The sequence below is a fragment of the Sus scrofa genome, chromosome 10 (assembly GCF_054392235.1).
Source record: "Sus scrofa isolate SSC_HxYL_T2T_F1_AM1 chromosome 10, Sscrofa_HxYL_maternal_Yorkshire_Landrace_v2.0, whole genome shotgun sequence".
NCBI lineage: Eukaryota > Metazoa > Chordata > Mammalia > Artiodactyla > Suidae > Sus > Sus scrofa.
Genome location: NC_139392.1, coordinates 8,826,214 through 8,838,768, shown reverse-complemented (window position 1 = coordinate 8,838,768; position 12,555 = coordinate 8,826,214). Strand labels below are relative to the sequence as shown.

The window sequence follows — 12,555 nt, the reverse complement described above, 5'->3', positions numbered from 1 at the left end:
AAAAGGCCTGCAAAAAAATGAAATAAAATAAGATAGCAAACCATGAAGATATGTGGGGAAGACATTTCTGAGCAGAGGGAAAAGTGATTACTGAGGCAGCCAGAGAGCTAGAGTGGAGAATGGGAGGAGAAGCATAATAGGAAATGAGGGACTTAGTGAATTGGATTATTCACCGGGTTAATCAAATCCAGGATTTTTTAGGATAGTGTAGATTGTTGTGTAGCATCTTTTATCCAACGTTGTGAGAGTCATGCCTGTAGTCACTTGTGGCTATTTGTTCAATCTCTTTACAATATTATATTTTTATATATGTATATAAATATATATAAATTATTATATATTTATTACATTTAAGTATATATTTATATTTTCTACAGTTGATGGGTGTGTATGTTTCAATTTAATGGTATAGTGAAAAGTATTTCTTTATACATAATTTTATATTTTTCTGAAGCGGTGTGTTTGAGGAGGGGGCTGGCATGTACCTTGGTGTTAAATGGTAGACCAAAAGTTATGAACATATACTTCAGAGACGTAACTTAATAATTCCTGCCAAGCAGTTTTTCAAAATGGTTGTACCAGTTATATTCCCACTAGCAATTTATGAGCATTCCAGTTGCTCCACTTATTCAAATATATTTGGTATTTTCTATTTCATTTTAGCCATTCTGGTGGGTGCTTAGTGGTACTGCATTTTAGCTTGCGTTTCTCTGATGCCTAACAATGCTGAGTGTCATTTGCATATGTTTATTGGTGATTTGGGCATCGTCTTTTTTGAAAAGCCTTGTGCCCCCATTCTTCTAATGTGATATTTGTCATTTTGTTTGTTTTTAGGGCAGTACCCATGGCGTATGGAAGTTCCCAGGCCTAGGGGTCAAATCAGGGTTGTAGCAACATGAGATCCGAGCAGTGTCTGTGAGCTATGCCACAGTTCATGGCAATGCTGGCTGTTGACTCAATGAGCATGGCCAGGGATCGAGCTCACAGTCTCATGAATATTAGTCAGGCTCATTATCACTGAACCATCAAGGAATCCTTGTTTGTCTTTAATTGATTTGTAGTAATATGTATCTGTTATCAGAAATATGAATTACTAATACCTTCTCCTGCTGTTAGTTATCTTTTCACTCTCTTATTTGTGCCTTTTGTTAGACAAAAGTTGTTAATCCCATATACAGTTTATCTCCATTTCTCTTTCTGTTATACTTTTACCTGTATCATTAGGAACCTTTGCCCATCTCCTGGCCCTATCACTGTATTGTATTTATGATTCAATTTTAAAGTTGCATAAATTTACATAAAGGCTAAATATTGCCAGCCAGACCTTGGATTTTCATATTTTGAAGTGTGAGACCATGGATGTATGTCTCTTTTGTGCATCTGTTTATCCCAATTGCCTAGAAGAGTGGCTACAGAAAGTGTATTTCCCTAAAATTTTTTTTTTGTCTTTGTTTAGGGCCACACCCATAGCATATGGAGGGTCCCAGGCTAGGGGTCAAATCAGAGTGTAGCTGCCAGCCTGCACCACAGCCAGAGCCACACCAGATCTGAGCCGCATCTGTGACCTCCAGCATGGGTCACGACAATGCCAGATCCTTAACACTGAGCGAGGCCAGGGATCGAACTTGCATCCTCATGGATGCTAGTCAGATTCATTTCTGTCGAGCCACAATGGAAACTCCCCCTAAAAATATTTCTTAAATTAATGAATAAATACTGATGAGATAAAAGAATGCCCTCTCATTTCCCTAAACACTTGAAGCAAAACAATTAAACTTTAGATTATCTCTTCTGTCATGTTTTCTTTTAACCAAAATCTAAATTTTAGAAAGTGAGAAATGTGTATGTTTCACTTTTCTGCCTGTTTTAGCCGGTATTGCTGTTTCACACAACCCTTTAAAATGAAAAACCCTTCGTGCTGCTCTGGTTCACATGTCATCTTATTCATGGGCTGAAAGCACAACCATGTGGCACAGGGGGAGTAGGAGCCGAGCTGAATCGCACAGCTGTATTTAAAGCTTCTGCTTTCACGTGGTACCACATCTCCGCTTCTGTATCTTTGCCCAACACAAGTCAATGGCTGAGTCTAAAGTCGGTTGATGGGGATATATAAGGATATAATTGGTTATGTGATTTAAGGCACTTGGCTCAAAAATAGAATTTATTAATGTCTATACCATTAATTAATTGTCAACATGATGTTTCAGTGGAAGTCTTCATTTTCTATTTCTTCAAAGAGAACGTGCAGAAACCCCTCACCTTTGTGATGTAAAGAAACCGTATTAATTGAAAAAGCTAAAGGGGCGTTAACCCCACAACAGCAAATCAAGTTGTTCTTTATTAAATCCTCTCTTCTCACAAGAAATACCCCTTGATCTGTGTATTCTGTTTCAGTTGGGCTAAACAGTAGATCACATTTCTGTGGTAAATAAGTGTAAAACTTGGCATCCAAGGTTGTGTCTGAAAACCAGATGCACATGTGTATTCTTGAATAACATCTAATATTAATTGTCATTCCTAAGTATAACTTGTCTACATATTTCTATAATTCCTTGGAGTTCCCATCGTGGCACAGTGGAAATGAATCCAACTAGGAACCATGAGGTTGCAGGGTTGATCCCTGGCTTCGCTCAGCAGGTTAAGGAATCCGGTGTTGCCGTGAGCTGTGGTGTAGGTCAAAGACGTGGCTCAGATCTGGCGTGGCTGTGACTGTGGCTCCGATTAGACCCCTAACCTGGGAAGCTTCATATGGGTGTGTCCCAGAAAAGACAGACGACAAATAAATAAATATTTCAATAATTCCTACTCTGATTCAAAATTTCCCTCATCAGATTTCCCTTCCATTGGAGATGTAGTCGCAGGCTGAGCAATTATTAATTTCTTCCCTCACTCGAATCCTTGATTTTGCTCTTCTGTTTACTCCCTGTTCTCTTCATGTTCTGAATTGTAGCTATTTTTATGAAATAATCTTCACCTATTTAATTTTAAAGTAGTTTTGATTATAATACTTGATATCACACATACTCATTTTAATGGTGACAGAAAGATAAGCCATCTGTAGAAGGGCACAATTCTGAACCAAAAGGAGAGAAACTTGAGCATATAAGGACTGAGATGAGGTCTTACCTCTTTCTCCAGACTTATCTCTTAATTCGCTCCTTGTCACCCAGTGTTCTTAATATTTCCCATACCTCTAAGCCTTTATACTCTTTCTCCCAAAGTCCTTCACACTCTCTGAAAATAAGCTCAAGCATCTTATTCTTTGTGAAAACTTCTATAAGCCCTTTGAGTCAAATTATATCTTTTGAGTATGTCTGTATCTTTAAGGACACCTCATGACAATTTTTTAGTCTCTTTCCGCAACTAGAATTGGATGTCAGGTGCTGGCTTGTTATGTGTTCGTCTTTCCTGTGTAACAGAGTCCTCAGCAAATGTTAATCTTCCACGGGTACATTTAAAAAGAAAGAGAGAAAGAGAATCTAATGCTCACAGAATGACTTCTGCCCTCCTGCCTCCACATCTGTGTTAAAACGTCTCCCTTTCCACTCATGTGCTTTTCACCTCCTTTGTCTGCCTTCGTTTTTCTTGGTGCATCTGGACACCATGCAATGTCCTAGGGCAGAAAGGTGACTCAGACATGGTTCCCAATGGCAGGAACCACTGGTTGCAGACTGTTGAAGCCAGGTTAAATCCCCCAGCTCTGAAGGAGTTTTGGTAACCAGTCCAGCCTGAAGTGAGCTCTCTTCCTTCGCACCTTCCCGATTCTGGTTGGCTGCGTGACTCATCAAATCAATAGCCATTAATGAATTATTCAGTATCCCACTCTTGAGCTGTTATTGAATGCTCATGTATGTTCTTGAACTCTTATGTGATTCTCCCTGTACAATGTGTCTGTTAAGACACATACATTTTGGAGTTCCACCTGTGGCTCAGTGGGTTGAGAATCCGACTAGTATCCATGCGGGTGTGGGTTCAATCCCTGGCCTCCCTCAAAAGATACAGCATTGCCGCAGTCTGCAGCGTAGGTCACAGATGATGTGGTGTTGCTGTGGCTGTGGGATAGGCCTGCAGCTGCAGCTCTGATTTGACCCCGGCCCAAGAACTTCCATATGCCACAGGTGTGGGCCTGAACAGGAAAAAAAAAAAAAAAATGACCTCCAAGGACATGGGAAACTCTTAAAACAAAGATGGTGCCTCCTCAACCTCTTTGCCTGTTTCAGCCATTAACAAGACATCTTGCACACAGGCAGGTCTGTAGTACACGTGAGTGAGTGGCACACCTGTGTAGAATGGAGGTTGGACCAGCTGGTGATACTGGGAACCATTGCAAGATCCATTACAAGCTTACAGAACCATTGCAAGCTTCCCCTGCTTCCTGAGTTGGTGGGGGGGTGGTTTCCTGTGAGACAAGAGCACTGGGTGTCTAGGGCCGTCCTGGCAGGTGATCTGAATGGAGGGGGAGGGGAGACCCTGAAATTCCGCAGGTGGCAGACCCTTTGTTTACAGGATAGTGTTGCAGAAAATGGACTCTGTGGACCACTTCATAGTAGATCTTTCCCTTTTTAGCTTCTCTTACTGGACGAATTCTTTAAACTTTGTAAGTATTTTAAACAAAGCACCTTCTGTTTCTTTTGCTCATGTCAGAAACCCATTTATTTTTATGACTCTGATAATCTTATCACATTGATCCCCTAGTATCCAATTTGGGGTTGACAACACATCTTTTTATGTTGATGAGTTTTGCATACATTTAAACTTCATTATATATTGATTAGTGGGAGTGCAGGCTTGAGTTTCCAAGAACAGGCTGGCATTCATAATGGGATACATTTAAAACCAAATGTCTGGGACCATCCCAGTGCATCGCTGTGTATATTCCCCGACTGCACTCACTACATCATAAATAATAATGAAAGTAAATGTACGATTATCAGAAAGAATCAACAAAGCCCCAGCACTGATTGGCTCACTGCACTTGTCTCCCCAGGCATTAAGGCCAGCTTTCGAACAAGGGTGCCTGAAGGTTTGATCGTCTTTGCGGCATCACCTGGCAGTCAGGAAGAGTATTTCGCACTTCAGTTGAAGCACGGACGCCCTTATTTTCTCTTTGATCCTCAGGTAAAAGAGTAATCAATCCCATATGATATCACGTATGTGTGGAATCTAAAATATGGCACCAGTGAACCTATCTGCAGAACAGAAACAGACTCACAGACACGGAGAACAGACTTGTTGCCGAGGGGGAGGGGGAGGGAGTGGGAGGGATGGGAGTTTGGGGTGAGTAGATACAAACTGTCGTGTTTGGAAGGGATAAGCAATGAGATCCTACCGTACAGCACAGGGAGCTAACTGTATCCAGTCTCTTGGGATAGGACATGATGGAAGACAGTATGAGAAAAAAGAATGTGTACAGGCGTATGACTGGGTCACTTTGCTGCACAGTAGCAATGGACACAACACGATAAATCAACTATATTTCATAATAAACAAAAGAGTTAATGATTTTGAGAGGTTACCAAATTCTAAGTGCTTGTGCTTTCCCAGTGCATTCTCACCAAAAACTTAAGAGGCGAGTGCTCTTATAACTCCCTGCTTTCCCAGTAAGGAAAATGGAACTTACAGAAGAGATGGGACTTGCCCACAGCCAAGACAGCAGCCCTTCAAACCAACAGCTGAATGTCTGTGTGCTTAAGCTCTGTGAGCTGCACAACTGAGTGCTCCCTCCTGAAGAAGACGAAAACTTTTAAATGCGTTTGAATAGACGTGTTTTGACTTTCCTCCAGAGCAAAATGGTGTCACTCTTTACCGCCTTTCTCTCCTTCCCTCTTTCTCTTTTTCTCCTCCCTCTGTCCCTCCCACTTCCCCCTTCCCCTCCCCCATCCCATCTCTCTCTCTCTTTCTTTCTCCATCAGCAAATATTTAAGTATCTCTCAGGTGCTATTGGGCTGGGTATTACAGACGACACCAGTGTCAAGTTAGGTGTGTCCCCCGCCCCCTGTGAAACAATCTAGGTAGGATATAGTAAAAAAAAAATAATAATAATTTAAAATATTCTTGGCTGTTATGAAAGCCAGGTAAGATGCTGGGTGTGATGAGTGCACAGAATAAAAGGGTCTTTCTTTCCCGAGTTGTCGGTCTTCTGTGCAAACGTGATGTCTACCAGATGGCAAACAGTGAGGAAAAGCGGGTCAGGAGCCAAGTGTGTGTCTACACAGAAGGCCTGGGTCCGAGGTGGAGTGGCCCAAGGAGATACTGGCGGGAAGGAGGGAAGGAGCTGCAGTACATGTATGGGCAGAGCAAACAGCAAATGCCAATGCCTGAGTTGGAGAAGAACATGGCACATCGAGAGGATTCTCGTGGGGCCGTGGAACAGAGAACAAGGAAACCGGTGGTTGGTTGAAAAGCTGAGAGGAGAGGAAGGAGTTGAGGGCCCTGGAAGCAAAGGAGGGGATTTAGATTTTTCCGCAGGGCCGTCAGATAGGTGTTTTCACTTCGGTTACAGGAATATTAGTCGGCGGTAGATAGAGCAGCTCTGGGTTGAGCCGCTGAGTAACTGAGGGGTAGGCCCAAGTCAAAGAGTTTTCTCAGGTTTTCCAACGTAAAAGGCTGGTCTAAGACATGGCTTCTGCTCGCCACGTGAGCGCTTTGTGTTGCACTGGTAAAGCAGGCACCAGTTTTCCCCTTTGTATCTAAGGGATCAGGTCAAGAGCTTCCTATGCCCTGGAGACCCCTCCCAAGAGGAAGGAAGGCGGGGCCACGTGTCAGAGCATCACTGCAGGCTTCCTGCAGAAGATCTCAAAAGAACTGGGGAGGCAGGCTCCGCCCTTCAGCCTGAGGAAGCTGCTAGAGCCGTGAGCTGGCCACGGGGAAAGGTTTACTCCTGAGATTTTGACAGGAGCTTGATAATTCCCTGCCCTGTCCGCTGTAGGTCCTCAGACACAAGGACTCCTGGTTGCCCCCTGCAGTTGCAGTTTCTTTTTCTTCTTCTTCTTCTTCTTTTTTTTTTTTTTTTTGTATCTTTTGGGCTGGACCCCAAGCATATGGAAGTTCTCAGGCTAGGGGCTGAATTGGAGCTACAGCTGCAGGCCTACACCACAGCCACAGCAACGCAGTTTCCAAGCCAAGTCTGAGACCTGCACCACAGCTCATGGCAATGTTAGATCCTTAACCTGCTGAGCAAGGCCAGGGATCAAACCCACATCCTCATGGATACTAGTCGGGTTTGTTACCACTGAGCGACAGTGGGAACTCTTATGGGGTGAGTTTCAGTGACAGATGGGAGTGAATCTCAATGGCCAATGGGGGTTGGTGGCTAAGAGCCCAAAGTCTCTCTCTGCTCTTTTTTCTTTGTTTTTTTTTTCCTCCCTTGAGGCATATAGAGTTCCCGGGCCAGGGATGAGCTCCGAGCTGCAGTCTTGACCTACCCAGCAGCTGTGGCAACTGCAGGATCCTTAACCCATTGTCATGGGTGGGAATCAAACCTGAGTCCTAGTGCTCCAGCGATGCCACCGACCCCTTGCCCCATAGCAGGAACTTGGAGTGGCAGCTTCTTAAGAGATGCTCATAGATGGTTGCTGAGGAAGGCAAAAGGAAACAGCATCACACCTAAGCAGGCCCAGCATCCAAAGACAAAGCATAGGAATAAGAAGCAGCTGTTTCAGAAGGCAAGGCAGATGGCATTGGGAAAACAAAAACAGCACACCGAAGTTGATGCCATTGAAGAACTGAAAATGCTATTTTTCCATTGAACCTTTAAGTAGATAAATGAAAGAAGAGATGGTTGGGCCTCCGACTGGAAGATCAGAGTCCATAACACAAATATGAATACATAAAGAAAGATGAAGGAGGCTGCTAATATCCTTAAGAAGAAACTCAGAAGGAGAACAAAAGAGCGCATGCATAAGAAAAAGAAAAAGGAAAGAAAATAATGACAGAGAAAATAGGAGAGAATCTCTGATTTAAGAGAGACCTGATTATAAATGTATCGGACGGATTCATCAAGTTCCAGTCAAAGATTAAACAAAGCTCATGCTTCTATAGGACATCCGGGTGCCAGCCGTTATTCTAAGGGTTTTCTCTGTATATAAATATACATCTTTTAAAGATCGTGACAACCCATCATGCCCATTTTTTACAGGTGAAAATCTGTCACAGTTGGTTTTCCCAAAATCATACAGCTAGTCTCTGACCAAGCTTTTCAACACGAAAGAAACATGCTTGCTGATATCCAGAGGCTCAGTTAAAATAATCATCCATGCACCATATCGGATGGAACTATTTCAGCAAGTTTTCTAATTAAAAGGAAAAAATAAAGAATCTGAAATATAGAGAAGCAGTGGTGAATAATAAATCTAGAGATATTGAGTTCAACCTAGTATTTAAAGACAGAGGGACTAGAACTCTGTAGTAGAGTGCCAAAGAATCTTTGACATAACATAAGAGACGTAGAGCAAAGGGAAAAAAAAACCAACCTAATAATTGTTTGATCCTAAAGGTAGTAAAAGTTGAAGGAAGGGGAAAAAAAATCAGTGACTCAAAGTTTCTCAAGGTATCAGCTTAGTGGAGGAGGCAGTTAAGCGTACAGATCAGGCTGGTTTCTTGTTTTCATAAAATGGGCAGGAATATTTGATTTTAAATGTTATCACCAAAGAAATTAATTACTAATAGACTGAAAAGGTTCCAAGAACAGTTAACAAGATTGGAAAGAGACCAAATGCTAAATTGTAAATATCAACAAAAGCATTAAATGTCAGGAAAGGATCCTGTAAAATAGAAGACTGTCAATGAAAACGAAAAAAAAATCTAGTTCCGCTTTTTTCCACCTCAGGCTGCTAATATCTAGGTGTGTTTGAGACAGAGCCAAATGGAAAAAAGCTTTATTTTTTTAACTCAACAATTTTTTTTATATTTATAGTTGTACAACAATCATCCCAACCCAGTTTTAAAGCATTTCCATCCCAAACCCCCAGCCTGTCCCTTCCCCCACCCCAAGTTGTCTCCCTTGGGAACCGGAAGTTTTTCAGAGTCTGTGAGTCAGTGTCTGTTCTGCAAAGAAGTACATTGTATCCCTTTTTCAGATTCCACCTATAAGTGACAGCAAATGATGTTGGTGTCTAGCGTCACTTAACATGATAATTTCTAGGTCCATCCACGTTGCTGCAAATTCCATTATTTCATTCCTTTTATGGCTGAATAATATTCCATTGTGTATATGTACCATATCTTCTTTATCTACTCCTTGGTCAATGGATACTTACGTTGCTTCCTTGTCTTGCTATTGTATATAGTACTGCAATGAACATTGGAGTGCATGTATCTTTTCGAATCCTGGTTTTCTCTGGATAGATGCCCAGCAGTGGGATTGCTGGATCAAATGGTAATTCTATTTTGAGTTGTCTGAGGAATCTCCGCAGTGGTTGCACCAATTTACATTCCCACCAACAGTGTAACAGAGTTCCTTTTTCTCCACACCCTCCCCAGCACTTTTTGTTTGTAGACTTTTTGATGATGGCCATTCCAGTTGGTATAGGTGGTGCTTCATAGGAGTTTTGGTTTGCATTTCTCTGATAATGAGTGATGTTGAACATCTTTTCGTGTGTTTTTTGGCCATCCATATGTCTTTGGAGAATTGTCTGTTTAGATCTTCTGCCCATTTTTTGAGGGGGTTGTTTGTTTTGTTGATATAGAACTGCAGGATGTATGTATATATCTTGGAGATTAATCCCTTGTCAGTTGATTCATTTGCAAATATTTTCTCCCATTCTGTGGGTTGTCTTTTCATTTTGTTTAGGGTTTCCTTTGCTGTGCAGAAACTTTTAAGTTTAATTAAGTCCCATTTATTTATTTTTGTTTTCATTGTCATTACTCTAGGAGGTGGATCTGAGAAGATATTGCTGTGGTTTAGGTCAGAGAGTGTTTGGCCTATGTTTTCCTCTAAGAGTTTTATAGCGTCTGATCTAATATTTAGGTGTTTAATCCATTTTGAGTTTATTTTTGTGTATAGTGTTAGGGTGTATTCTCATGTCATTCTTTTACATGTAGCTGCCTGGTTTTCCCAGCACCACTTATTGGAGGGCTGCCTTTTCTCCATTGTATATTCTTGCCTCCTTTGTCATATTAGTTGACTGTAGGTGCATGGATTTAATTCTGGGCTTTCTGGAGTTGACTGGAGACCAATGGCGGAAAACTTTAATAGCATAACAGTTTAGTCAGTGACCTTGAAAGTGGGTTCATCTCCTTTCATTTTTAAAGCAGCCAAATGAGGTAGATATTGTTTTCTTCCCTGTGTTAGATGAAGTGGCTTGACGAGGGTCACGCAGTGATGGTAGTAGCACTGGCACTAACTTTGGTTTATTTCGGCCCATGAATCCATGTCATTAAAAATGTCTTATACTCCAGGTACCGTGCTAGGCAGTTATGCTCGGAAACGCAGAAGTAGGAAGTGAACAAAATGCCCCTCCTGCTATCCTCTCTCTGGACCTCCCTCCCCCACCACTGGAGCTGGGAGTCCTGCCGGGGTCAGACAGGGCAGGGAGCGGCACGGTCCAAAGCAGTGTGGGGGGCTTCACATGCCTCCCCCTTACACTTGGTCACACCTTCATAAACGTCCATCCCGGTGTCTGTGAGCCTGATTCCGGAGTCACACCTCAGAGCTACAGTTGTAATAGCGCAGTGGCCACAGGTGTGTTCACGGGTTTTGAGTATTTCATGAACCACCCCCCACCCCACAAACACTCTAAACGTACGGGGCAAAGTCTTTGCAGAATTAATCCAAGAATAATTTCATCAGCACTGAAGTATGACTGCCGTCTCTTTGACAGGGTTGTCTCTTTTCCTAAAGGATGTGCTACCTTCAGATTCTGCAGCATAGGAAGGTGGAGGGGTTAAGCAATGCTCACCTCTGCTCAGCCCTGGTATTCCTGGTAGGATCCTGAGAATGTGTCGGGGAACTCTCACCGGTTGGTTCATCATTTTCATCCTCTTTTCTTTTCTTTTTTTTCTCCCCCTGTCTTTTTAGGGCCACACCCATGGCATATGGAAGCTCAGAGGTTAGGGGTTGAACAGGAGCTGCAGCTGCCGGTCTATACCACAGCCACAACAACACCAGATCCAAGCCTCGTCTGTGACCTACACTGCAGCTCTCAGCAGCGCCAGATCCTTAACCCACTGACTGGGATCAAACCCGCATCCTCATGGATGCTGGTCGGGTTCATTACCGCTGAACCACAACGGGAACTCCCATCCCCTTTCCTGTGGGGAGACGGTGTAGACCATAGCAGAGCTCACGGAAACGTTCACAGGGCATTGCCAGCCATTCCTGTCCCATCACTCCTCCCGTGGACATTGACCCGGAATTCTCCTCACTGCCACTGGCATTGCCCACTGCTCTGTGTACCGAAATCCTAACCTCTGTACAGAGTTGGTACTTGCCAACCAAGTATTCATAAAATCATTAGAGCCAAAGAGGGAGAAGCAGGAGCATGGAGAGGGTTTCATGACCCCTTGCAAGTGCTTTTTTACCTGGAATCACATCCCTCCACAAGGCAAACGTTACCTGCGTTTTCAGGAGAGTGGCAATTAATTTACTCAAAAGAAAGGACTGACTGAGCCGAACTGCCTTAAGATCTGATGGAGGAAAAGTAAGCAGCTCTATTAGATTTAGTGCTCCTTCGTCGCAGTGCTGTCTCCACGTGCGTCAGTGAGCTCAAGCTGGTCAGGGCTGGCCCCTCGTCCTCACCACCAAGGAATTTATGCGGCTTAAAAGGACGCACTTGCTAACTTCTTAAAGAGGACCTCACATATTATCCGACAAAGAATTGTTGAAACTGAGGCATGGAGAATACGTGGAATATTCTTCCTCTGCTTTTTTCTCTTTTGGGATAAGAATATGGCTACAGCTTCTCGAATAAAGTTGGCGCAACCTGAGGTTTAAAGAACTTTGTTTATATGCCTCTCATGGGCATTCAAATATCCACTACTTCAGGTGGCACTTGAAGCTGGTTTTCTTTCCTTTGTCTTTAAATGGCAGGAGATGATCTAAGGAACACCTCATTGTGTTCCTCGGACATGTCGCATTTTGTTTTGTTTTGTTTTTGTCTTTTACTCCTGCAGTCTCTTCCTGAGGCTGCCTCATCTCCTGGCTGTGGTCTCCCTCAGAGCAAGAGCAGCGTAGACACCCACAACACAAGCCAGTCTTTTTAAATCTAAGCTCAGACATGGCATGTGCCATCTCTTCTTTTTTCATTTTTTTAAATTAAAGTATAGTTCATCGACATTGTTGTGCCAATTTCTGCTGTGCAGCAAAGTGACCCATTCATACACACACACACACACACACACATACACATTCGTTTTTTCATGTTATCTTCCATCGTGTTCCCAGCCCATCCCATTACCACCACCACCAGCAGCCCACCCCACCTGGCCTCTTGGCAACCACAAGTCTGTTCTCCATGTCTGGGAGTCTGTTTCTGTTCCGTAGATGGGTTCATTTGTGCCATGTTTGAGAGTCCGCATATAAGCGATCTTATATCATGAGGTATTTGTATTTGTCTT

The 12,555-nt window shown here is 42.9% G+C and overlaps 1 protein-coding gene across 1 annotated transcript in view; it reads left to right on the top strand.

Moving 5' to 3' along the window:
* Positions 1-12,555, top strand: part of USH2A (usherin) — an 837,868-nt gene that overhangs the window by 325,927 nt on the left and 499,386 nt on the right. Inside the window, exon 23 of the mRNA XM_021064292.2 lies at positions 4,988-5,118. Coding sequence (XP_020919951.2) covers positions 4,988-5,118 — 131 coding nt within the window. The remainder of the gene's footprint in view (positions 1-4,987; positions 5,119-12,555) is intronic.